The sequence below is a fragment of the Somniosus microcephalus genome, chromosome 5 (genome assembly GCF_052327205.1).
Source record: "Somniosus microcephalus isolate GS21.2 chromosome 5, FLI_Smic_1.0, whole genome shotgun sequence".
In the NCBI taxonomy this organism is placed as follows: Eukaryota; Metazoa; Chordata; class Chondrichthyes; order Squaliformes; family Somniosidae; genus Somniosus; species Somniosus microcephalus.
In genome coordinates, this window is record NC_140991.1 from 807921 (window position 1) to 835296 (window position 27376).

At 51.9% G+C, this 27376-nt stretch overlaps 1 protein-coding gene across 1 annotated transcript in view; it reads left to right on the forward strand.

The window, feature by feature from the left end:
* The window catches only part of LOC147116794 (nuclear receptor-binding protein 2-like), a 301760-nt gene extending 275315 nt beyond the window's left edge, over positions 1-26445 (forward strand). Inside the window, exons 12-18 of the mRNA XM_085987208.1 lie at positions 14419-14521; positions 15051-15101; positions 23100-23235; positions 24111-24164; positions 25393-25462; positions 25772-25827; positions 26325-26445. Of these exons, the coding sequence (XP_085843334.1) occupies positions 14419-14521; positions 15051-15101; positions 23100-23235; positions 24111-24164; positions 25393-25462; positions 25772-25827; positions 26325-26426 (572 nt within the window). The 3' untranslated portion in view covers positions 26427-26445. The remainder of the gene's footprint in view (positions 1-14418; positions 14522-15050; positions 15102-23099; positions 23236-24110; positions 24165-25392; positions 25463-25771; positions 25828-26324) is intronic.
* The last annotated feature ends 931 nt before the right edge of the window (positions 26446-27376 follow it).

The following is a 27376-nucleotide window of genomic DNA, read 5'->3' on the forward strand; positions in this document are numbered from 1 at the left end:
GCAGTGAGCTCTCTCGCTGGGCCCCTCTAATCCTGGTCACTGAAGCAGTGAGCTCTCTCCCTGGGCCCTCTAATCCTGGTCACTGAAGCAGTGGGCTCTCTCCCTGGGCCCTCTAATCCTGGTCACTGAAGCAGTGAGCTCTCTCGCTGGGCCCTCTAATCCTGGTCACTGAAGCAGTGAGCTCTCTCCTTGGCCCCTCTAATCCTGGTCACTGAAGCAGTGGGCTCTCTCCCTGGGCCCTCTAATCCTGGTCACTGAAGCAGTGAGCTCTCTCCCTGGGCCCCTCTAATCCTGGTCACTGAAGCAGTGAGCTCTCTCCCTGGTCTCTCTAATCCTGGTCACTGAAGCACTGAGCTCTCTCCCTGGGCCCTCTAATCCTGGTCACTGAAGCAGTGAGCTCTCTCCTGGGCCCTCTAATCCTGGTCACTGAAGCAGTGAGCTCTCTCCTTGGCCCCTCTAATCCTGGTCACTGAAGCACTGAGCTCTCTCCCTGGGCCCCTCTAATCCTGGTCACTGAAGCAGTGGGCTCTCTCCCTGGGCCCTCTAATCCTCGTCACTGAAGCAGTGAGCTCTCTCCCTGGGCCCTCTAATCCTGGTCACTGAAGCAGTGAGCTCTCTCGCTGGGCCCTCTAATCCTGGTCACTGAAGCAGTGAGCTCTCTCCCTGGGCCCTCTAATCCTGGTCACTGAAGCAGTGAGCTCTCTCCCTGGGCCCTCTAATCCTGGTCACTGAAGCAGTGAGCTCTCTCCCTGGGCCCTCTAATCCTGGTCACTGAAGCAGTGAGCTCTCTCCCTGGTCTCTCTAATCCTGGTCACTGAAGCAGTGAGCTCTCTCGCTGGGCCCCTCTAATCCTGGTCACTGAAGCAGTGAGCTCTCTCCCTGGGCCCTCTAATCCTGGTCACTGAAGCAGTGGGCTCTCTCCCTGGGCCCTCTAATCCTGGTCACTGAAGCAGTGAGCTCTCTCGCTGGGCCCTCTAATCCTGGTCACTGAAGCAGTGAGCTCTCTCCTTGGCCCCTCTAATCCTGGTCACTGAAGCAGTGGGCTCTCTCCCTGGGCCCTCTAATCCTGGTCACTGAAGCAGTGAGCTCTCTCCCTGGGCCCCTCTAATCCTGGTCACTGAAGCAGTGAGCTCTCTCCCTGGTCTCTCTAATCCTGGTCACTGAAGCACTGAGCTCTCTCCCTGGGCCCTCTAATCCTGGTCACTGAAGCAGTGAGCTCTCTCCTGGGCCCTCTAATCCTGGTCACTGAAGCAGTGAGCTCTCTCCTTGGCCCCTCTAATCCTGGTCACTGAAGCAGTGAGCTCTCTCCCTGGGCCCTCTAATCCTGGTCACTGAAGCAGTGAGCTCTCTCCCTGGTCTCTCTAATCCTGGTCACTGAAGCAGTGAGCTCTCTCCTTGGCCCCTCTAATCCTGGTCACTGAAGCAGTGGGCTCTCTCCCTGGGGCCCTCTAATCCTGGTCACTGAAGCAGTGAGCTCTCTCCTTGGCCCCTCTAATCCTGGTCACTGAAGCAGTGAGCTCTCTCCTTGGCCCCTCTAATCCTGGTCACTGAAGCAGTGAGCTCTCTCCTTGGCCCCTCTAATCCTGGTCACTGAAGCACTGAGCTCTCTCCTTGGCCCCTCTAATCCTGGTCACTGAAGCAGTGAGCTCTCTCCCTGGTCTCTCTAATCCTGGTCACTGAAGCAGTGAGCTCTCTCCCTGGGCCCTCTAATCCTGGTCACTGAAGCAGTGAGCTCTCTCCCTGGGCCCTCTAAACCTGGTCACTGAAGCAGTGAGCTCTCTCCCTGGCCCCTCTAATCCTGGTCACTGAAGCAGTGAGCTCTCTCCCTGGGCCCTCTAATCCTGGTCACTGAAACAGTGAGCTCTCTCCCTGGGCCCTCTAATCCTGGTCACTGAAGCAGTGAGCTCTCTCCCTGGGCCCCTCTAATCCTGGTCACTGAAGCAGTGAGCTCTCTCCTTGGCCCCTCTAATCCTGGTCACTGAAGCAGTGAGCTCTCTCCCTGGGCCCTCTAATCCTGGTCACTGAAGCAGTGAGCTCTCTCCCTGGGCCCTCTAATCCTGGTCACTGAAGCAGTGAGCTCTCTCCCTGGGCCCTCTAATCCTGGTCACTGAAGCAGTGAGCTCTCTCCCTGGTCTCTCTAATCCTGGTCACTGAAGCACTGAGCTCTCTCCCTGGGCCCTCTAATCCTGGTCACTGAAGCAGTGAGCTCTCTCCTGGGCCCTCTAATCCTGGTCACTGAAGCAGTGAGCTCTCTCCTTGGCCCCTCTAATCCTGGTCACTGAAGCAGTGAGCTCTCTCCCTGGGCCCTCTAATCCTGGTCACTGAAGCAGTGAGCTCTCTCCCTGGTCTCTCTAATCCTGGTCACTGAAGCAGTGAGCTCTCTCCTTGGCCCCTCTAATCCTGGTCACTGAAGCAGTGGGCTCTCTCCCTGGGGCCCTCTAATCCTGGTCACTGAAGCAGTGAGCTCTCTCCTTGGCCCCTCTAATCCTGGTCACTGAAGCAGTGAGCTCTCTCCTTGGCCCCTCTAATCCTGGTCACTGAAGCAGTGAGCTCTCTCCTTGGCCCCTCTAATCCTGGTCACTGAAGCACTGAGCTCTCTCCTTGGCCCCTCTAATCCTGGTCACTGAAGCAGTGAGCTCTCTCCCTGGTCTCTCTAATCCTGGTCACTGAAGCAGTGAGCTCTCTCCCTGGGCCCTCTAATCCTGGTCACTGAAGCAGTGAGCTCTCTCCCTGGGCCCTCTAAACCTGGTCACTGAAGCAGTGAGCTCTCTCCCTGGCCCCTCTAATCCTGGTCACTGAAGCAGTGAGCTCTCTCCCTGGGCCCTCTAATCCTGGTCACTGAAACAGTGAGCTCTCTCCCTGGGCCCTCTAATCCTGGTCACTGAAGCAGTGAGCTCTCTCCCTGGGCCCCTCTAATCCTGGTCACTGAAGCAGTGAGCTCTCTCCTTGGCCCCTCTAATCCTGGTCACTGAAGCAGTGAGCTCTCTCCCTGGGCCCTCTAATCCTGGTCACTGAAGCAGTGAGCTCTCTCCCTGGGCCCTCTAATCCTGGTCACTGAAGCAGTGAGCTCTCTCCCTGGGCCCTCTAATCCTGGTCACTGAAGCAGTGAGCTCTCTCCCTGGGCCCTCTAATCCTGGTCACTGAAGCAGTGAGCTCTCTGCTTGGCCCCTCTAATCCTGGTCACTGAAGCAGTGAGCTCTCTCCTTGGCCCCTCTAATCCTGGTCACTGAAGCAGTGGGCTCTCTCCTTGGCCCCTCTAATCCTGGTCACTGAAGCAGTGAGCTCTCTCCCTGGGCCCTCTAATCCTGGTCACTGAAGCAGTGAGCTCTCTCCCTGGGCCCTCTAATCCTGGTCACTGAAGCAGTGAGCTCTCTCCCTGGGCCCTCTAATCCTGGTCACTGAAGCAGTGAGCTCTCTCCCTGGGCCCTCTAATCCTGGTCACTGAAGCAGTGAGCTCTCTCCCTGGGCCTGTGCAATGCCATCTCTGCCTCAGTGCAAGGTTTGAGGCTCTATCCAGGTCCAGGTCACAAGCAGCAATGAGCAGGGTGCGGCTGTGCGGGATGCTTGAACCCCCCCCTTTAAGAACTGGAAGGTGCCGGTATGTCTGATTAGTTGCGATTCCCAGCGCCTGACCTTGGATAGCGCTCTGAGGTAGCGCCCCGCTCCCCTACGTTAACGCCCTAGGAGGGGTGTGTAGCGCTTGATTTCGCGCTCCAATCCTCTCCAGGGGCGTTGCAGGCGAGTATCGCGGTGTCCGGCGATAATTCTCACCGGCCGCTAAAGGTTGCACCCGGCCGATGTTAGCGCCCCAAAATGGGCGACAGCGAATTTCTTCCCCTATGATTCTAAGAGTTTTATGTGATGACAGGCTGGGACAGGGTAGAGAGAAGCAGACTGTTCCCAATAGTGAAGGGTCGAGAACAAGGGGCCAGAGATACAAGATTAAGTGTAAGAGATTTAGAACAGAGGACAGGAGGAACTTGTTTACACAGTACAGTGGTGTACTGGTTATGTTACTGGATGAGTAATCCAGCGTCTTGAACTAATAATTCAGAGAATGTAACTTCAAATCTGTTGTGTCTGTACCTTTCTACCTAGACACAATTAGAACTCAGAACTCAGAGATTCAAACACGAAGTGCTTTATTCAAAAAGAAGGTTCCGGAGAGTACCAAACAAAGAGAGCTAAAGCTTAACCAAGAGAACAATCCCAACCATTTATCTGCTGTGACAGCGCCACCGCAGGTGGGAGGAGAACACCCAATACATAACATATTCCTCCCCTCTTAAATGAAAGGTCCACATTATTCCTCAACAGGTAAGTTACTTTCAATGCACTCAACTAACCTAGGGTAGAGGTAGACTGCCTCAAACCCTGACTTTACCCTGGGGTTTATTCTGCCCCAGTCTTGTGGGTAAGTCACTAAGCCTACAGATCCAAGCGTCTTGGAGGCCGCCGCTCTCTGACAGGATACCGGCGGTCAACGCTGGCTTCCACAGCAGTAGGCATTGACACAGGCCTAGATAGAGAAGGTGCCTGTGTCAGTCGAAAGTCAGGAGTTTGCACAGGTGGAACAGTCTCTTTGACTTCCTGTGTTGGAGAAGAGCACTGTGGCAAAGGATGCTGGTTTGCGGTATCATCCGGAAACAGTTCAGGCCAACCAGCCGTTGGAGCCTCTGTGGCTGTCTCTGCTCCTAGCAACAGTGGATCTGTGTGTCTTCTCCAGACGACATCCTCAGCAGTCTCAACCGTGTAAGACACAGGGCCCGTCTGCGCGATCACCGTAGCAGGAACCCATTTCGGTCCAGTGTTGTAGTTTCGAGCTAGGACGTGCTCTCCAGGATGAAACCGTCTCTCCTTGGCTCTTTTCTCTCTCCTTTCAGCTTGAGCTTGTCGTTGGCCATGGACAACCTGCTCTGCCCTTCGAGGTTTGAGTAAGTCAAAACTTGTCCGCAACTGCCTCTTCATCATGAGCGAAGCGGGGGAAGTTTTGGTTGTGGCATGCGGCTCGTTCCTGTAGGACAACAGGAAGCTGTTCAGACATTGGTGGATTGAGCCCTGACCTTGCGATGCCTTCGAGGCATGCTTCAAAGATTGCACGAACCTTTCTGCCAGGCCGTTAGTAGAGGGATGATAGGGCGCAGACCTGATGTGTTGGACACCATTCACATGCAGGAAGGTTGCAAACTCCTGTGATACAAATTGTGGACCGTTGTCACTTACGAGTTGTTCCGGTGAACCATAACTGCTGAACATCTCATCAAGTTTCTCAATTGTTTTCTCTGCCGTGGTAGACCTCATCACAGCGACCTCCGGCCACTTGCTACGAGCATCCACAACCACCATAAACATCTTGGCCTAGAAATTCAGTTTTGCCAGTTTTGGGGCGCTAACGTTAGCGCCCGCCCGACTTTAGCGCCCGCCCCAAAGTTGCGCCCCCTTCGCCGAAATTCAGTCGCTTCACCCTAAGAGGTTGCTGGAGCGCTAAAAGAGGCGTTACACGACTATCTTTAGGCGCTAAGCCGGCGGTGCAGAGGGATAGCGCCGAGGCGGGGCGCAGCGCGGGTGCGGTCATTTTTTGATTGACAGCAGACCCCGTGGCGCCGGCCAGCTCTTAAAGGGGGAAGGGACGATTTGGTCTGCTGCCACGCCCTGCACACTGCAGCTTTCAAACTAGGCCTCAACACTGCTGCTGAGCCCAAGGAGCCATGGCAACGCATGAGAAGGCCCGTGAGCGTGCCCTGCGCTTCTCAGAGCGTGATCTGGATATCATGCTGACAGCATTGGAGAAGAGGCGCAGGATCTTGTTCCCAGACAATGGCAGGAATCCCACCCACCGCGTCTACACCAAAGCCTGGAGGGAGATCGCCATCAGGGTGTCGTCCTATGGCGATGCCCCCAGGGACAAGGTGCAATGTCGGAAGAAATACAATGACCTGACCAGGATTGTCAGGGTGAGTACCCTTTCCACTCTCCTCCTCATTCTTGCATGTACACCTGACATGATGGGCAAAGGGACCTGAAAGGCCTAATGGGCAGCCCTCAGCCAGCAGCTTTGGGACAGTCATGAGCATCAATTGCAGATTCTGCACTTTACACACTGGCCAAGCTATTCCACCATGAGAGGCAGTGCACACTAGATCAGGGCTACACTCTGGCCAAGCTATTCCACCATGGGAGGCAGTGCACACTACGTCACGGCTACACACCGTACTTAGAGCCCGTCCTTTCTCTTGCAGGCTAAACTTGCGAATAATCGCAAGCGCCGCGACATCACCGGGGGAGGCCGCGCCAAGTTCCAGAAGCTCACTCCCCTGGAGGAGCGCGTGAGTGGCCTCATGGGAGGCCGCGTGATTGTGCCCAGAGCGTGCGGAGAAGCCAACCCTCCGCTGCCCGGCAATGGTAAGGACCTCGCCTTTTGGCCCTCTCTCGTCGCACTTGCGCATCCGAGCTACCTCCTTTGCCACTGTGCCACCAATGCGCTGAATGCCACCAGTCATGACTCCCTCGCTGACGCCCTCTCCTCACTCTGAAGCTACTCTTGTGCCTTCCTGCTTTCAGCTGGTGACGAAGAGCTCCCTGAAGCTGCCAGTGACAGCCCCTCCGAACAGGAGGAGGAGGAGGAAGAGCAACCCGGACCATCAGGGGAGGACTCAGGTCCCGCAGCAGAGGGCGAAGTGTTGGACACGTCTTCCCTGGACGAGAGCCTGGAGCAACTTTCGGAGGGGAGTGCAGCTGCTGGGACCAGTGGCGTCCAGCCACCCAGGAGGGCTGCGGGTGGGCCACGGCCTTCCCCCCAGAGGGGGGAAGGATCGGAGGGGAGTGCAGTTGCTGCGGACATTCGGCACCAGCAACGTGCCAAGGGTCGCCTAGCTCAGACCCCTGCTCCCCAGCGGGAGAGTCCCGCCTCCAGTCCGGCCACCTTCACCTCGGAGGAGGTGCACCAGCTGGACCAAATGGCCGAGGATTCGGACCGCCGCCACACAGAGCTCATGCAGGTGGTGGGATGGATGCCTGAGGCCATCGAGTCGCTGGCGACCAGTGTGCAGGAGTTTGGGGCATCAAATGCCGAGAGTGGCCGGATGATGATGGAGGTAGTGGAACGGATGCCTCCGGCGATGGAGTCGCTGGCTGATGCTGTCAAGTCAGTGGCGGATGTGATGCGGGCGCAGACCAGGGCAACAGGGGCACTCACTGCTGCCACACGCGCTGCCTTAGCCAGGCATCGCCAGGACACCCGCCGCGCTGCAGCAGCACAGCGATCCGCCCTTCGGCTGATTGATGCGGATCGTGCAGTGCGTGCCCGGGCGAGTGCCAGCGTGCGACATCACCAGCCAGCGCCTCCAATACGCCAGCTTGCCCACATTGCGCCATCCGTCGCCGCCACTCCCCCAGTGGAGCGTCAACGGCAAGCGGCTGGAGCTGATGGTGGGCATGCACATGTGCGCCAATCAACAGCCGGCCCCTCGAGGCCCAAAGCCCGTGTAGGCCGCCCCCCAAGGCCTTCTGGCGGAAGGACATCTGACCCTCAGGCGCCTTCCCCCAGCCTCGCAGCAGCCACTGGGCAGAGCTTGCGGAGGAGCAGCAAGCCGGGCAGGGGCGCCAAAAGGCTGGACAAGGTCTCGCCCTCGCGGGCCACTAAGTAGAGGGTGTGGCCAGCTTTCATTTTATATGGCGGTGGACATCTTTATTTTGCCCATGGTTGTTTTGTTTATGGGTATGTTTTTTGCGTTAAGGCCGAGGTTGAGGCCTGGTTTGTTCAAATGTGGAGTTACTCCTCCCCAGGTTGTGGGAGTGAGTCGTTTGTTGCACTTTTTGTGGGGGCCGTTGATTGTTTTTGGGATTCATGTGGGAAGGGGTTTCATTTTTGTCAAATATAAATTTATCTTTATTCAGACAGTGTCCATGGTTGTTCTTGTTAGTCTTTGTTGCCTTCGCCGGCTGAGGGCTTGCGGAGCGGCTGCATTCATCTTGCTTCATGGCCACAAGGCATTCCCTGACAGGGGGCTTAGAAGTTACGTTCAATAAGCTGGCGACGGACGGCCCTTGGACCTTGTCGCTCCCTCCTGGGAACGTACTCCTCCTCCTCCTCCTCCTCCTCCTGCTCCTCCTCCTGAGGTGGTGGTCCAACGTCAGGTGGCAGTGCCTGAATCCTGCGGAGAGCCAGGTTGTGTAGCATGCAGCAAACTACGACAAATTGGGAGACCCGGTGCGGCGAATACTGCAGAGATCCGCCGGAACGATCAAGGCAGCGGAACCGCTGCTTGAGGACCCCAATAGTTTGCTCGATGATGTTTCTGCTCCTTTGATGGCTCTCGTTGTATGCCTCTTCAGCAGCGGTCCTGGGCGCGCGGAGCGGGGTCATGAGCCAGGTACACAAAGGATAGCCTTTGTCCCCGAGTAGCCATCCTCTTGGGGGAGGCTGTGCCTCGAACATGTCATGCACAGTACTCTACCGCAGGATAAAGGCATCGTGGCAGCTGCCTGGAAAGCAGGCATTGACAGCCAGGATGCACTGCTTGTGGTCACACACCAGCTGCACATTGAGAGAATGGTAGCCCTTCCGGTTGCGATACTGCTTGCCATGCTCCAGAGGTGCCCGCAAAGCCACATGTGTACAGTCAATGGCGCCCTGCACCAAGGGGAAGGCCGTGAGTCTAGCAAATCCCACTGCACACTGATGCTGGCTCTCCAGGGCCATGGGGAAGGAGATGAATTGGCGTCTCCTTCTGAAAAGGGCATCGGTCACCTGGCGGATGCAGCGATGCACGCCGAACTGGGATATGTTAGCTATGTCCCCAACAGCGGATTGGAAGGAGCCGGTGGCATAGAAGTTCAATGCCACCGTCACCTTCACTTCCACCGACAGAGACGTCCTGCACCTGAGCTTTGGATGCAGATCTCTGCGAAGCAGGTGGCAGATCTCTGCAACCACCTCCTTTCGGAATCTCAGCCTTCTTACACATCGCGCGCCACTCATGGTGAGGTAGGAGCGCTGCTGGCGGTATACCCTGACTGGGTAAGGCCTATGTTGCCGACGCCTGTTGCCCCCTCTGCCTCTAGCCAGGGCTGCCCCTCTGACCCCGCGTCTGCGAGCCCTACGCACATGGCGCTGAAACTCCGCGTTGGCACCCCATGCAGCCCCCATCAAATGCTGGCAAACAGTCAAATTTCCAACAGGGCACTTGCAGCGCTTTGGCCTGAGTCCAAAAATACCTGAGCTATTGCTGCACGAAACCAGTTAGCTCTCCTCCTTGTGTGTCCAGAAATCCGTTGCACAAGAGTGTTTGCTGCAAAATGGCTGCCCTTTATACTGCAGGGTACGTGCCCTTTAATTTGCGCTCCCCGGGGCCCGCGTCGGCTGTGTTGCGTTCCATTTTACAAACGCTCTGGCCGCCAGCCGCACAATGGGGCGGTCCGACTGAAGTTTGGAATCGGGGCGCGCAAAGGGCGTTGCACGAGGATGTGACGTCATTTTCTGCGCGCGCAGCCGGGCGGGCGCTAAACTTTGCGCCGGCGCTAAGGGTCAACTTAATTTGGGGCGAGGCGCAAACTGCGCTGCGCCCGGGCGCTACACGCATAGCGCCCGAAATTCACTTCTTTTAAGGCGCTAACTGCTGGCGCAACCAACTGAATTTCTAGGCACTTCTCTTCGAAAGGACCGGCGAAGTCTGCATGTACTCGCTGCCACACTTCTTCAGGCTAATCCCAGGGGTGTAAGGTTGCCAGCTGTGGAACATGTTTTGGCTTTCTCCTCAATATTTCCATCAAGACCTGGCCACCAGAAGTAGCTTCTTGCCATTTCCTACATCCGAACCATCCCACTGCGGCCTGTATGAAGTTGTTGCAGTATAGGTTCCCTCAGAGGTGGCGGAATGATGACACGGCGTCGCCAAAGAAGACAACCTGCCTGGACAGAGAGCTCGTTTCTTTTTGAAACGTAAGGTTTCAAACTAGGAAAATCTCCTATAGCTCTCCCTCGAATGACATCGTCCATTACCTCAGACAGGACTGGATCGTTGCAGGTGTACCTTCGCACCTGAACTGCAGTGACAGGTGCTCCCTCCACTTGTCTAAAGTAGAAGATGTCTATCTGACGAGGCTCTGGGGGAGTAACAGGCAAGGGTAGCCTCGAGAGACCGTCTGCGTTGCCGTGCAAGTCTGATTTGCGATATTTGATGTCGTATGTGTGTCCTGACAACAGTAAAGCCCACCTTTGCATCCTGCTTGCAGCAAGAGATGGAATTCCAGTGTGGCGCCCAAAGATTGAAGTCAATGGACGGTGGTCCGTCAGGAGTGTGAACCTTCTCCCAAACAGGTACTGATGAAATTTTCGAATTCCAAAAACGATTCCCAAGGCCTCACGCTCAATCTGCGCATAGTTACTCTCGGCCTTGTTCAATGTGCGTGATGCGAAGGCGATAGGTTTCTCTTCCCCAGAAGGCATGATGTGGGATATGACTGCTCCCACACCATATGGTGATGCATCACATGCTAGCTGCACGGGTAGCTTTGGGTCGAAGTGTGTCAGGACCTCCGACTTCAGCAATGCTTTCTTTGCTTGGGCGAAAGCTTCGTTGCACAGTTCAGTCCATTTCCATGTTTTGCCTTGACATAGCAACTGATGTAACGGCTTCAGCAATGTTGCTAAGTCTGGAATAAACTTCCCATAGTAGTTCAATAGCCCCAGAAATGAACGTAACTGGCTCACATTCTGGGGCCTCCACGATCACCTTGACCTTTGACGGCGCCTTATGCAGGCTAGTAGCGTCAATCGCATGCCCCAGGTACTCAAATGAAGACTGAAAGAATTCACATCTGTCCTTATGAACTCTGAGTCCGTACTCTTTCAGCCATTGTAGTGTCGCATCCAAGTTCAGAAGATGACCCTCCTCATTTGTCCCAGTGACAAGGATGTCGTCCAGGTAGCACTGGACTCCTGGCAGTCCACTCAAAATCTGATCCATTGCCCTTTGGAATAGAGCAGGGGCCGACGTAATTCCAAACAGAAGGCGGCAGTACCTGTATAGCCCCTTGTGTGTCACAATTGTCAGCAGCTCCCTTGATTTGTCATCGACATGCATTTGTAGATAAGCCTGGCATAAGTCGATTTTGCTGAACTTTTGCCCTCCGGCCAGGCCCGTAAAAAGATCATCAATGAGGGGAAGAGGGTACTGTTCCGCAGACAGTACCGGGTTAATAGTCACTTTAAAATCCCCGCAGATTCGAACAGATCCATCTTTTTTCAGGACAGGAACAATGGGTGTGGCCCATTTGCTCACGCTCACAGGCTCCAGGACTCCATTCTCGATTAAGGCCTCCAAGTTAGCCTCAACTTTTGGCCTAATTGCATAGGGTACAGGTCGGGCTTTGTGAAACTTCGGCTTGCTGTCAGGTTTAATGTCCAGTCTCACGCTGATCTTTTTCATGCTCCCAAGTTCACCTTTGAAGAGTTCTGCATGTTTGTTTAACACTGCAGTCAGACCTGGCTCCCCTTTTGACATCATGCGGACTGCAGGCCAGTCCAGCGTGATTTTCTCTAGCCACGCACGTCCCAGTAGAGATGGGTAATTTCCCTTTACCACATATAGTGGCAGTTTCGCAGTCTGTCCGTTCAATTTAACTGTCACCTCAATGGCGCCTCTCATGGCCACAGGTTCGCCGGTATACGTCTTTAGCACAATGTTTGTTGGCTGAAGGATAAGATGCTTAAGCATTTTGTTGTAGACAGTGTCTGAAACAAGGGACACAGCCGCGCCTGTGTCCACCTCCATCCGTACTGATTGTCCCTCCACCAGTGGCGACACCCAGTAGCCATTTGGACCACCTGCAACCGTCAGTATGTGCACCTCTTCCTCCTCAGAGGTGTCGCTCCCCTCTGTTTTGCTTGTTCCATCATACTGCACTGAATGAACACTCTTTTTCTTCTCATGTCCAAATACAGACATTTTGCTTTCATGCTTCCCAGCTCTGTCTGTTCTTTTTTTACCTCTACAGTCACGTTCAATGTGACCTATTTTGCCACAATTTTGGCATTCCAGCTCCGTACACCAGCAGTCATTAGCGTGATGGCCCATTTTCCCACAACGGTAACATGTGCCGTTCTGCGCACCTTTAGGCTCAGACGACACCTTGTGAACTCTCCCTGTTGAACTCAACTGGTGAGCCTCCTTTTCTGCCATCTCCATGGAGACACTAACTTCAATGGCCTTTTCAAGGGTAAGGTTGTCCTCAGTAAGAAGGTGCTTCTGTGTGGCTGCACTTAGCAGACCACACACAAGTCTGTCTCTAATGGTGTCATTCAGCACCTCCTTGAACTCGCAGTGTTCTGACAACCTTTTTAAAGCAGCAATAAACATCGTCACTGATTCCCCCTCTTGATTCCGTTTGTGAAATCTAAATCTCTCAGCAATAACCAGAGGTTTTGGTGAAAAATGTGCTCCAAGAATTTCCACTAGTTGTTTATATGTTTTAGTTCCTGGCTTATCTGGCTGTACAAGGCTGCGAAGTAAATTGAATGTCTTTGCCCCCATTATACTCAAAAAGGTAGGCACGACCTTTTCGTTTGCCACCGCGTTCGCCAAAACAAAATAGTCAAAACGTTCCGTATAAGCGCTCCTTTGCTCCACATTTTCATCAAAATCACCGATGTTTCCTAATATAGTAGCCATCTCACATTTCAAATTTTAATTTCTGTTTACTCACTGCACCCGCAACGTTAATGTGATGCTGCAATCTCTGTTCCGAGTGTTTTGTAGTCGAAAACAAGAAAGTTCCCACAACGCAGATTCATCCGATCCTTGTCGCCACTTCGTTGTGTCTGTACCTTTCTACCTAGACACAATTAGAACTCAGAACTCAGAGATTCAAACATGAAGTGCTTTATTCAAAAAGAAGGTTCCGGAGAGTACCGAACAAAGAGAGCTAAAGCTTAACCAAGAGAACAACCCCAACCATTTATCTGCTGTGACAGCGCCACCGCAGGTGGGAGGAGAACACCCAATGCACAACAAAATCTCACCCAGGGTAGTAGGGACATTTTAATTCAGCTTAAAAAATCTGGAAATAAAAGCTGGAATCAGTAAAAGTGGCCATGAAACTATTGGATTGTCGTAAAAATCCATCTGGTTCACTAATGTCCTTTAGGGAAGGAAATCTGCCGTCCTTACCCGGTCTGGGCCTATATGTGACTCCAGACCCACACCAATGTAGTTGACACCAATGCACATTCTCCCCGTGTTTGCGTGGGTTTCCTCCGGGTGCTCCGGTTTCCTCCGACAGTCCAAAGATGTGCGGGTTAGGTTGATTGGCTGTGATAAATTGACCCTTAGTGTTAGGGGGATTAAATACATGGGGTTACGGGGATCGGGTGGGATATGTGTCGGTGCAGGCTCGATGGGCTGAAATGGCCTCTATCTGCACTGTGGGGTTTCTGTGATTTCTGTGATTCTGTGACTCTTAACTGCCCTCTGAAATGGCCTAGGGATGGGCAATAAATGTCAGCCTTGCCAGCGATGCCCACACCCCGAGAATGAATTGAATTAAACAGAGTTGTGAGTCTGTAGAATTCAGTCCCAGGGTTAGTGGTTGAGGCAGACATTATTTGAACATTGAAGATTAGATTGGAGAGAGGGATATGAAGGACAAGGGGTTGAAGAGATGTAGGAACAGGGTGGGTAAGTGTGACTGGGACTAATTGCTCGTACGGAGGGTAAACACCGGCATGGACTGCTTGGCCTCAAGTGGCCTGTTTCCATCTTGTAACTTCCATGTATTTTGATGTGTCTGATGATGAAGGAACCAACACGAACTACTTGACCTCGTCCTCACTGGCCAACCTCTCGCACACTCGACTGTGCACCACAGGACAGGCCAGAGTGACCACCGCACAGTCCTTGTGAAAACCAGCTCCCCTGTCGACCTGAAGGGAACCCTCCATTGTGCAGTGGCTCACTCCTTGACCGGTTCCACCTCTGAGGAAGGAGTGGGCCTTTGGCGTAGCGGTAGCATCCCCGCCACTGGGCCAGAAGGCGTAGGGTTTCGAACCCCGCTCCAGACAGTCCCGGCAAGTGTAGTCGGAGCTTCGGCTCTAAATTCTGGGTTGACATCCAGCGGGATACTTGCGTCCGTGGGTGTGGGTGGCCCCCCCCCCCTCGTATGGGTTGTGGGAGCCCGTAAAACCCTCCCGCCGTAGGACTAACCACCCTAATGGCTGGTACAAAGATGGTTACGGTCACAGAAGGAGCGTTAATCGCGGCCAGAAATCCTTCCACCACTTCATACAGTTCCCCAAAGGGAACAGTGTGACGACACGTACGACGACGACCTCTGAGAAGCTTTGGGACTTTGTTCCACAATAAATGCGAGTTGTTGTAATACTCGTCTGATTCTAATTGAGGATTTCTCTCATTGTTCCAGATTTGATGCAGGATAACTGCGTGGAGGAGATGACCAAAAGGATTAACCGCAGTGCGGTGATGGCAGAGATACGACACGGGAAGCGTGCTGGGGTACAATGGACGTAAGAGATTCCTACAATCCCATCCCTGACACATAGACCAGCCAATGAGGGAACGACACACTGTGCGAAGCTCTCATTAAACCAATGAACAGGATGCAGATTGGCAGCTGGCACAGGAAGGGAGGGGAGTTGGGAGTTTAGCACCGATCCATCTGTGACACTTAGAGCACAGGACACATTGTCTGACTCGAACTTGAACTAAATCAGCACAGACCAATCATGGCTCTGAGGGGTCAGCACTGTCCAATCAGGGGTCTGAAGGATCAGCACTGTCCAATCAGGGGCTCTGAGGGGTCAGTATAGACCAATCGGGGAGTCTGAGGGGTCAGCACTGTCCAATCATGGGTCTGAGGGGTCAGCACTGTCCAATCAGGGGTCTGAGGGGTCAGCACTGTCCAATCAGGGGCTCTGAGGGGTTGGCATTGTCCAATTGGGGATCAGACCACTGCTCCATCCCAGAAACACTCACTGCTGCAGCCCATTTACTGGTTGTTAGTAATTCACTGACTGTTGTCCTTCTATCCCACAGGTATTCCCATGTTTCCACACTGGAACTGGACAAGTTCCTGGAGGATGTGAAGTGAGTATTGGAGTGGGGACGTCTGGGGGCAACCACACGTCCCTGTTTTCTGGAGACTGTCCCCGGTTAAGGGACGGCATCCCGGGGCAAACGGTGTCCCCCGGGAGAGTCCCCGGTTCAGGAAACTCCTCCCCAAATACGCGGGGGTTCAAATCCGGAGTCACGTGATCCCCGCGCTGCCCTGCGGGCAGTCAGTAAAGTGGGCGGGGCTGCGAGGCAGGGCGGGTTCCGATTGGTGGCTGGGATGTCAATCTCCTGTTTTCGACCAGTGGAAGGGGTGGACTCACTGAGGGACTTTAATTTATGCAAAGATCGTGCTCTGTGTCCACGGTTCTCATGCTCCGTCGCCCCCCCCGCCACGGCCCCCACTGAATTCCCGGATAGCCCGGTGAAACTCGGTTGAAGAGGAATCAGCCGAGGAGCCACAATGTCTGAGTAACGGGGCCCGCTGGTAACCGAAGTAATGAGCGGCGACTGGAGCCAGGCCCTGTGGATGTCGCGGGAGCCGGATCAGAGCGCACTCCGCGGCCTGGGATGAGTGTCGGGCTGTGAGGATCGGGGGGAGAGGGGGGTGCCCGTGATAGCGGCCGGCAGATGCTATGAACAGCAGCCGTATTATTCAGGCGGAAATCTCTGCTGCTGCTTTTTGAGGATTCAGTTAGCATCAGAATAACAAAAATATTTGCCTCGCTGCGCTGCGCAACTTCCATTGTCCATCCTGGCGACTTTGCTGTGCTCCCACCCTGTGTGTCCCTGGATTGGGTTCTGGAAATATGGTCACCCTTGATGCGCTATCAACAATACCAAAGACTACGAAATGGACTTATATGAAGTAGGCTTTTATTGACTAAGAACTAGAGCATGCCTCTGCTAGTGAATCCATCCTAAGAGCTCCCGGGGGAAGGGTGGTGAGTCACCTTTATACCCGGGCTTAGGGGTGGAGCCAGGGGCTGAGACATGCCTGGACTTGTACAGGGTTAACAGTGGTTTACCACACAGGCATGTACAGGTTAACAGTGGTTTACCACAACCCTAAATTACACACAAACACAGCAGGCTGTTGCAATTGGGTGTTCGGCTCCGTGTTGTGGGTTTGGTGAAACACCAACTGATGAGAGAGGAAGTATTAAGGGGTTTAGCATTAGTGGGGTTCCGCAGGGATCAGTACTCGCTCCCTTGCTTTTTGTGGTATATATCAATGATTCAGACTTCAATGTAGGAAGTATGATTAAAAAGTTTGCAGATGATACAAAAATCGGCTGTGTGGTTGATAATGAGGAAGAAAGCTGCAGACTGCAGGAAGATATCAATAAATTGGTCAGGTGGGCAGAACAGTGGCAAATGGAATTCAATCTGGAGAAGTGTGAGGTAATGCATTTGGGGAGGGCTAACAAGGAAAGGGAATACACATTAAATGGTAGGACACTGAGTAGTGTAGAGAAACAAAGGGACCTTGGAGTGCATGTCCACAGATCCCTGAAGGTAGCAGGCCAGGTAGATAAGGTGGTTAAGAAGGCATACGGAATTCTTGCCTTTATTAGCCGTGGCATAGAATACACGAGCAGGGGGGTTATGTTTCAACTGTATAAAACACTAGTTAGGCCTCAGCTAGAGTACTGCGTGCAGTTCTGGTCACCACATTACAGGAAAGATGTGATTGCACTAGAGAGGGTACAGAGGAGATTTACAAGGATGTTGCCGGTCTTATGTTCATTAATAAATAGACATTCTTATTATGAACACAGCTAGCTTTTGCTAGACACTTTATTGAGCACATGTGGACTAGGTACAGTATCTGTAGAGGCATCCATCTTGACTGCTGCCTTCTGGGTAGCCTAGTGCCTCATGGGTAATGTAGCCTTAATATACATACAGCTGGGTAGTGTAGTCTTATATACATACAGCTCTACGCAGCTCTACGGCTCCACCTAGTGTCCACTATGGAATGACATGTTATTGATCATTACATCCCCCTTTCTTTGAGGTTTAACAAAATCAATATCAATCAACTTTCAAGAAAACAATAAAGATAATATCAGTAACACTTTTGTTAGTGCTCTATAAACATAAACATTTTCAAAACAGTCAACACATTTTCAAAGCTTTACATTGTACTCAAAGATTAAGTCTATCAGGCTTCTCAAAGATTAAGTCTATCAGGATTTTTTACTTCACGTGTGGATCTTCTCAACACGGGTAAGTCTGATGTGTCTTCATGAGATTGTTCTGGCAGTGAATGACAAGATGCAGTTGCGGCATTGTCATCAATCTGGTCTTGAATAGTCTCTTGTGTTTTTAGGAGGGAACGACGGTTCCTCCTGAGAATCTGTCCTTCCTCAGTTCTAACAGTGTATGACCTTGGTCCTACTTCCTCAAGAACTGTAGCTTTCCTGTTCCATGCATCTGGATCCTCAATCCTGACAACATCATCCCTTGTCAATGGTTTTAGAGTTTTGGATGACTTGTCATAGTATGATTTCTGTTTCAGCTTTAACAGTTGAAGTCTCTGTCTCAGTTCCTCACTTTGCTGTTCTTTTGCACAGCAGGGTAGCGTGGTGCGCAACTTGCGACCCATTAGTAGTTCAGCAGGTGAAGAACCACAGTCTAAAGGTGAGGCTCGGTAGCTCAGCAGGGCGAGATAAGGATGAGACTTGCTTTCTGTCGCTTTCTTCAGTAACTGCTTGAGAACTTGAACACCTTTCTCTGCCTTACCATTTGACTGAGCATACAAAGGACTGGATGTGATGTGCTGAAAGTCATAATGTGCTGCAAACTGTTGCCACTCCTTACAGTTGAAGCACGGACCATTGTCGCTAACGGCAATCCTGGGAATTCCATGTCTGGCGAAGATGGATTGCACATGCATTATGACACTGCTTGCTGTGGTGCTTGAGAGCAGTGCCATCTCAGGATAGTTAGAATAGTAGTCAATCGCTATTAGATAGTCTTTACCATTTAAATGAAAAAGGTCCATACCAACCTTTTGCCATGGTGCTGTTGGTATGTCAGCTACTATCATTGGTTCCTTTGCTTGTTTGTTTTGGTGTTTCTGACATGTCTCACATTTGCCTATCATGTTCTCAATGTCCTTATTTATGCCAGGCCAATAAACAGTGTCTCTTGCCCTCCTTTTGCATTTTTCAATTCCGAGGTGTCCCTCATGAATCCTTTTGAGCATGTCTTGACGTAGAGCCTGTGGAATGACTATTCTGTTCTGTTTTAGTAATAGTCCACTTGCGACACTCAATTCTGACCTTATGTGAAAATATTTTGGACAGGAACCTTTTGGCCAACCATGATGAATGTTCTCTATTACTGTTTGTAATACTGTATCTTTTACTGTTTCTTCTGCTATTTGCTTTGATTTTGTGTCTGACACGGGCAGCGCAGCAGTGACCATACTCACATGAACATCCACGTCTTCTTCAGTAGAGCTCACATGACTCATTGTGGGTGCTCGGGATAGTGCATCTGCTAACACTATGTATTTGCCTGGTGTGTAGATCAGTTCAAAGTCATATCTTTGCAGCTTCATCATGAGTCGTTGAATCCTTGGAGACATCTCATTCAGGTTTTTTTTTTATGATGGCAACCAGAGGGCTGTGGTCTGTCTCAACTGTGAAGGTGGGAAGTCCATATGTGTAGCCATGAAACTTTTCTAGTCCAACTACCAAGCCTAGACATTCCTTTTCAATCTGGGCGTATCGACACTCAGTATCAGTCATAGACCTGGAGGCATAGGCAACAGGCTTCCAATCTTCACCCTCTGCTTATAACAAGACCGCACCTAGGCCATCTTTTGATGCATCCGTTGACACTTTGATTCTTTTTGTTGGGTCAAAGAAGGTGATTACAGGTGTGGTTGTCAGCACTGTTTTGAGGTTTATTCACTCTTGTTCGTGTCTTTCTGTCCATGCGAACTCATTTGTTTTATGTAGCAGGTCTCGCAGACAGGCTGTCTTGGCTGACAAGTTAGGAATGAACTTTCCAATGAAGTTTATCATCCCCATGATGCGTAGCACTCCTTTTTTGTCAGTGGGTCAGGGCATTTTGAGTATGGCGTTTACTTTTTCCATATCTGGCTCTATTCCTTTACCAGATAGATTATCTCCTAGGAAAGTGACTTCCTGGATGCCAAACTGACACTTGGCTTTGTTGAGCTTCAGTCCATTCCGGCGTATGCTCTGTAGCACTTTAGTCAGTCTCTCATTGTGTTCTTTCAGTGTGGAGCCCCAGATGATGATGTCATCAACATAGACCCGAACTCCTTCCAGACCTTCAATTGTGTGTTCCATCGCTCTATGAAAGATTTCAGATGCAGATATTATCCCGAAAGGCACTTTGAGGAAACAATACCTGCCAAATGGTGTGTTGAAGGTACAGTATTTGGTGCTCTCTTCATCCAGTTTTAGTTGCCAAAATCCTTGTGAGGCATCGGGCTTTGTAATGTATCTGGCACCTGACATTTCACTGGTGATTTCTTCTCGCTTGGGAATCTGGTAGTGTTCACGTTTTATGTTTGCATTTAAGTCCTTTGGATCCATGCATATTCTTAGATCATTGTTCTTTTTCTTTACACATACCATGGAGTTAACCCAGTCTGTTGGCTCTTCGACTTTCCTGATGACTCCTAGTGTGGTCATTCTGTCCAGTTCATTCTTGAGCCGGTCACGCGGGGGTGCTGGAACTCTTCGTGGAGCATGTACCACTGGCTGAGTATCCTCCTTTAGCTGGATCTTGTAAGTGAATGGTAGAACTCCAAATCCTTTGAACACATCCTGGAAATTATTCACTACAGAATCCATCGAGTCATCTGGTCTGCTTATGGCACAGTTTATACGGTAGACTCTCTTGACCAGTTCTAAGTCCTCACAAGCTTTGTCACCCAGTAGTGAATCAAGTCTTTCAGCCACAACAGAAAACATGAGATGATGCACTTTGTCTTTGACTGTCACTTTAAGTCTGCATACACCTAAGCTATCTATTTTCTGTCCATTATAGTCCTTCAGTAGTACTGACTTTTTCTGTATTTTGGGCTTTTCTTTCATATTGTTAATGTCACTCATACTGATTAAGTTTGCTTTTGCCCCAGTGTCTAGTTTCAAGGTAACTAATGCTCCATTTACCTGAAGTGGGATCATCCATTTGTCCTCTTTTACTGCATTAACTTTATGTTCAGCATTGTCCATTTCTGAGGGCTGCACATTTTCTGTATCCTTTTTGATATTGTCACATGACACCATTCCTACAAAAAATGTCTCACTTAAATCAGTGTCCTCAATTACATTAACTCGTTGCCCTTTCTTAGTTTGTACTTTTGAAAAGCATTGTTTGGCAAAGTGATTCTTTCCATTACACTTTGTGCACATTTTTCCAAATGCTGGGCATTGTCTTAACTGGTGTTTGTAACCACAGCGTTTACAATTAAAAATGTCATCCTCCGATTGCTTTTCATTTCTGTTCTGCCCACGTTTCTTCCCCTTGTAGGACACAGCACTGACAGCAGCATTATCACTCATTACAATCGCATCATTATTGATTTCACTGAAAGTCTTCGCGTGCTTTCGAGCTAGCTAGCTGGCTTGGCATATTTTCACAGCATTTTCCAAATTTAGTTCGGTTTCTCTCAACAGACATTCCCTGACTTTTTTTATCATGAATGCCAAACACAATCTGGTCACAAATCATGGATGCTTTGAGCTCAGAGAAATTACATGTCTGTGCTTTCAGTTTCAGTTCAGTTATAAAGCTATCAAAAGTCTCATTTTGCTGCTGTGTCCGAGAACAGAAGATGTATCTTTCATAGGTCTCATTCTTTTTGGGAGAGCAATGTGCATCAAATTTTTTTAGCACATCTTCTAATTTTTCTCTGTTCTCCTCTGGATTAAATACAAATGTATTAAATACCTCTATCGCCTGTGGGCCTGCAACCGTAAGCAGCAACGCTATCTTCCTTGCGTCTGGCTTCGTACTGAATCCAATGGCTGCAATGTAGAGTTCGAATTGTTGTTTAAGAGTCTGCCAATTGTAGTCGATATTTCCTGTGAGTTTCAAATGCTCTGGTGGCTTCAAATTCTCCATGTCGCTTTTCACAATTTTCAGCAGATCTTCACCATCCTGGTACCATCTTATGTTCATTAATAAATAGACATTCTTACTATGAACACAGCTAGCTTTTGCTAGACACTTTATTGAGCACATGTGGACTAGGTACAGTATCTGTAGAGGCATCCATCTTGACTGCTGCCTTCTGGGTAGCCTAGTGCCTCATGGGTAATGTAGTCTTAATATACATACAGCTGGGTAGTGTAGTCTTATATACATACAGCGATATACAGCTCTACACAGCTCTATGGCTCCACCTAGTGTCCACTATGGAATGACATGTTATTGATCATTACAGCCGGGAGCAGAGAATCTTAGCTATGAGGAAAGACTGGATAGGCTGGGTCTGTTTTCCTTGGAACAGAGGAGGCTGAGGGGAGACCTTATTGAGGTGTATAAAATTATGAGGGGCCTCGATAAAGTGGATAGAAAGGACCTATTTCCCTTAGCAGAGGGGTCAAAAACCAAGGGGGCACAGATTTAAAGTAATTGGTGGAAGGTTTAGAGAGGATTTGAGGGGAAATTTCTTCACCCAGAGGGTTGTGGGGGTCTGGAACTCACTGCCTGAAAGGGTGGTAGAGGCAGGAACCCTAACCACATTTAAAAAGTACTTGGATGTGCACTTGGGATGCTGTAACCTGCAGGGCTACGGACCAAGAGCTGGGAAGTGGGATTAGGCTGGATCGCTCTTTGTTGGCCGGCGCGGACACCATGGGTCGAATGGCCTCCTCCTGTGCCATGAATGTCCATGAATCTATGGCCTTGATAAATCCGCTATTTCATCAGGACTGGAGCGTTACACCATCATAGTTTCCAACCATCTGCTTATTGTAGGGATATTGACTTCCTCAGCCCCGACTCTCACTGAAACATCGATCTCTTGCACAAGAGGTGACCAGGGTGGATTATGGAGAACTTGGCCAATCAGCTCTTGTCGAAGCCTCCCAGAAGAGGGCTGGAAATGCTTCATGTTTACGTCGGACCTTTGTGTCCGATGTTGAGGCTGATCCACCTTGTGGGTGCCCAAGCTTCGGAACAGGAGGAGGCCATTCAGCCCCTCAAGCCTGCTCCGCCATTCAATTAGATTGTGGCTGGTGTGTATTCTACCCGCCCTATCCCCATATCAGTCAACACCCTGACCCAACAAAAATCTATTCATCTCGGTTTTGAAATTTTCAATTGACCCCCGGCATCCACAGCTTTTTGGGGGAGAGAGTTCCAGATTCCCACCACCCTTTGTGTGAAGAAGTGCTTCCTGACATCACCCCTGAACAGCCTGGCTCTAATTTTAAGGTTATGCCCCCTTTTGTATGTGGTGTGTGTGGTTTGTGAGTATTAAGGATGTATGTGGTGTGTGTGGTTTGTGAGTATTAAGGATGTATGTGGTGTGTGTGGTTTGTGAGTATTAAGGATGTATGTGGTTTGTGTGGTTTGTGAGTATTAAGGATGTATGTGGCTTGTGAGTATTAAGGATGTATGTGGTTTGTGAGTATTAAGGATGTATGTGGTTTGTGTGGTTTGTGAGTATTAAGGATGTATGTGGTTTGTGTGGTTTGTGAGTATTAAGGATGTATGTGGTGTGTGTGAGTATTAAGGATGTATGTGGTTTGTGTGGTTTGTGAGTATTAAGGATGTATGTGGTTTGTGTGGTTTGTGAGTATTAAGGATGTATGTGGCTTGTGAGTATTAAGGATGTATGTGGTTTGTGAGTATTAAGGATGTATGTGGTTTGTGTGGTTTGTGAGTATTAAGGATGTATGTGGTTTGTGTGGTTTGTGAGTATTAAGGATGTATGTGGTTTGTGAGTATTAAGGATGTATGTGGTGTGTGTGAGTGCACACCTCCAGCCTCCTTGGTGATGGGACGCTCAGCTCTCGCTCTTATCTCTTGCAGGAATGGAATCCACCCTTTAATGACCTTTTCCACCAACCGCCCGCACCACTTGTTCTGGGCTCAGACCCACCTCCCCGAGACCATGGACTCCCTGAAATCTCCCACCCCAGAACCCCATCAGCTGGAGACCAGGAAGGTGAGATGATAGTGCATCACCCGCACACTTGGCAACACAGTGACACAAGGGAGCCACACCTGGGGCAGTGTGCACGGCACAGAGTGCGGAACATAACAGGGCACACAATGAGTCTCTCGTGCGCACGCAGCTGATCTCGGATTGTACAACAGTTTGAAATCTGACCCCGAGGGTCAGGGCCGTGGAGAGGTGTTGGCCCCGGGTTCTGCTCACTATCCAGTGAGCTGTGGGTGAGAGGGCACAGACCCCACTCTCTCCGTCAGTCAGTCGCACTCTGGGTCTCTGTGGGGAAAGCACCACATCCCAGTAATGTCTCCCTCTTCCTTTCATAAGAACATAAGAATTAGGAGCAGGAGTCGGCCATACGGCCCCTCGAGCCTGCTCCACCATTCAATAAGATCATGGCTGATCATCGACCTCAACTCCACTTTCCCGCCCGATCTCCATATCCCTCGATTCCCCTAGAGTCCAAAAATCTATCAATCTCAGCCTTGAATATACTCAACGACTGAGCCTCCACAGCCCTCTGGGGCAGAGAATTCCAAAGATTCACCGCCCTCTGAGTGAAGAAATTCCTCCTCATCTCAGTCTAAAATGGCCGACCCCTTATCCTGAGACTATGCCCCCTAGTTCTAGACACTCCAGCCAGGGGAAACAACCTCTCAGCATTTACCCTGTCAATCCCCCTCAGAGTCTTGTATGTTTCAATGAGATCACCTCTCATTCTTCTAAACTCCAGATATGTGTTTGAATAATGCCATGGGCTGGGACAGGGGGTGGGGCGGGGAGGGGAGTGAGGGAGTGGGTGGGGCGAGTGGGTCTTTGTGTTGAATATTGTGGGCTGGGTCAGTTGAACCTCTGTCGTGCCCTGACAGGTGATTCAGATGCAGAGCCACCTGGAATTACATGAGGACAAGACAAGATGGCATGTGAGTAACGGCGTGCGAGAGAGAGAATGCGTGGGAGGGTGCGCGAAGGAGGGTGCGCGAGGGAGAGGGTGCGCGCATGAGGGAGGGTGCGCGAGGGAGGGTGCGCGTGGGAGAGGCTGCGCGCACGAGGGAGGGTGCATGTGGGAGGGTGCGTGAGGGAGAGTGCGCGAGGGAGAGGGTGCGCGCATGAGGGAGGGTGCGCGAGGGAGGGTGCGCCCGCGAGGGAGGGTGCATGTGGGAGGGTGCGTGAGGGAGAGTGCGCGAGGGAGAGGGTGCGCGCATGAGGGAGGGTGCGCGAGGGAGGGTGCGCCCGCGAGGGAGGGTGCGTGAGGGAGGGTGCGCGAGGGAGCGGGTGCGCCCGCGAGGGAGGGCGCGCGAGAGAGAGAATGCGAGGGAGGGTGCGCGAAGGAGGGTGCGCGAGGGAGAGAATGCGAGGGAGGGTGCGCGAAGGAGGGTGCGCGAGGGAGAGAATGCGAGGATGGTGCGGAAGGAGTGTGCGAGAGGGAGAGAATGCGAGGGTGGTTGCGAAGGAGGGTGCGCGAAGGGAGAGGCTGTCGCGCACGAGTGAGGGTGCGCGAAGAGGGAGGGTGCGTGAGTGAGAGGGTGCGTCCCGCGAGGGAGAGAGAGAGAGTGTGTGAGGGAGAGTATGCGCGTGCGAGGTTGGAAGGGAGAGGTATCGCTCGTTATACACACTGTCAAAACCACTGATGTACACTCACAACTCAATCACACTAAGAAAGATGCATTTACACGCACAAACACATCAAACCATTTTTGGCCCTGCGCCGACCCCTCGCCCCTGCCGCCGAACCCCTCGCCCTGCCCTGACCCCTCGCCCTTGCGCCGACCCCTCGCCTCGGCACCGACACCCATCTCCCTGCACTCGACCCTACGCCCTGCGCCGACCCCTATCGCCCTGCACTACGACTCCATCGCCCTGCACTGACCCCATCGCCCTGCGCCGATCCCCTCGCCCTTCCTCTGCACTACCCTGATCGCCTCCTGCACTGAACCCCTCGCCCTGTGCCCGACCCCTTACGCCCTGCGCCGACCCATCGCCCTGCACCGACCCCTTCGCCCTGCACTCGACCCATCGCCCTGCGCCGACCCCTCGCCCTGTCGCCGACCTCCATCACCCTGCGCCGACTCCCTCTCGCCCTGCGCCTCGACCCCCTCGCCCTGCACTGACCACCTCACCCTGCATTGACCCCTCTCATTCCTCTTACAGCTCACTCTCTTCCTCAAGTTGACGATAAGTTTGCACAGATCAGCTGAGCTGCGACCTTCCTGCCCAGTGAGTATCTACCGTCCCCCCTCCCCTCCTTCCCCCACCTCCCCTCATCCACCTCCCCTCCCTCCTCCCTCCTCCCACCTCCATCCCTCTCCCTCCCCTCCTCCTCACCCTCCATCCTCCACTCCTCTCCCTCTCTCCCTCCTCCCCTCCCCCTCCCACTCACTCCCTCACTCCCTCCCCTCCCCCTCCTCCTCCACTCTCCCCCCTACTGTCCCCCCCCCCACAGACCTGACCGCTCTTGCTTGCCCCCAGACTGGGTGTGTCCCATTAACATTCGCTCGATGATCTGACTCTCTCTCTCTCTCTCCGACAGCCGATCATTCCCAGGACTTGGCCAGGGAGCTGGTGCGATACGGATTCATCAGCCAGGTAAGGGCCGGGGTTCAAACACTCGCCCGTCCTCCCCGCCCCCCACCGCTCGCGGTGTCCAGGCCTCATCGAATGTGAACAGACTCTCCCTGACTTGATTGGATGATTCTCGGACTCTCGGACCTTTTTCCCCAACTCCAATATTTTTATACACAATTGAAGAATTATCCCCGGGCCTTTTCTCCATCTCGCTGCTAAGTCTCCCCTGCCGATCCACGACCCGTGGGAACAGTCCCAGTGGTCAGGTGAGGCGAGGTCTGTGCCTCCTCCTCGGTGCCAGCCTTCCCTGGCCAGACCGGCATCGCTGTGCCAAAAATGCCACTGCTGCCATTAAATCTCGTCGGGTCCTGTTCACGTTCACAGGACCCCGAATTTCGCAAACTTTCTTCACACCAAGGTCCCTCTGCTCCATTTCAAGTCTCGCCAATTAACCTGCGGCTCCTTCCCCTGTTCTTATTCCAAAATATCTCTCTTCATGTTTCTCTCTCTCTGTCCAGGATGACTGTCAGAAGTTGGCCAACTTTCTGGAAGATACGTTTAGTGAACACGAAGAGCGAGGGGCTGCTGCCTCCTCACCGCAGGTGGCAAACCGTGACTAGCGGGAAAGAATCCTTGGTCTCGCCGCGGGACACACTCGCATCGTCTTCCTCCAGGCATTCTTGCACCACTGCACAATGCAACTCTGAGACCACCATCACCTGTCTCCCAGCTTCAATAAAATACACCCACCTCCACACAGCCAGAGTCCTGTGTTTCCATCCAACTCCGCACTTCATTATCTAACACCTGAAATCACACAAACACTCCCAGGGCAGGGACAGCACGGGTTAGATACAGAGTAAAGCTCCCTCTGCACTGTCCCCATCAAACACTCCCAGGGCAGGTACAGCACGGGTTAGCTACAGAGTAAAGCTCCCTCTACACTGTCCCATCAAACACTCTGCAGGGCAGGTACAGCACGGGTTAGATACAGAGTAAAGCTCCCTCTACACTGTCCCATCAAACACTCGCAGGGCAGGTACAGCACCGGTTAGATACAGAGTAAAGCTCCCTCTACACTCTCATCAAACACTCCCAGGGCAGGTACAGCACGGGTTAGATACAGAGTAAAGCTCCCTCTACACTGTCCCATCAAACACTCCCAGGGCAGGTACAGCACGGGTTAGATACAGTGCTCCAGGCTGTCGCAGGCTCTCCTGTCTGGATACTCTCTGATGTATCTCTGCTCCACCTGATAGACTGAGGAGAGAACTGGGGTCCTTCCTGCTCTGTACAGCTGAGCTACCCGTTGGTGATGGAGGTCGCGGGTTTGGGAAGGTGCTGCCGAAGAAGCCTTGGCGAGTTGCTGCAGTGCATCTTGTAGATGGTACACACTGCAGCCACGGTACGCCGGTGGTGGAGGGAGTGAATGTTTAAGGTGGGCTGCAGATCAAGCGGGCTGCTTTGTCCTGGATGGTGTCGAGCTTCTTGAGTGTTGTTGGAGCTGCACTCATCCAGGCAAGTGGAGAGTATTCCATCACACTCCTGACTTTTGCCTTGTAGATAGTGA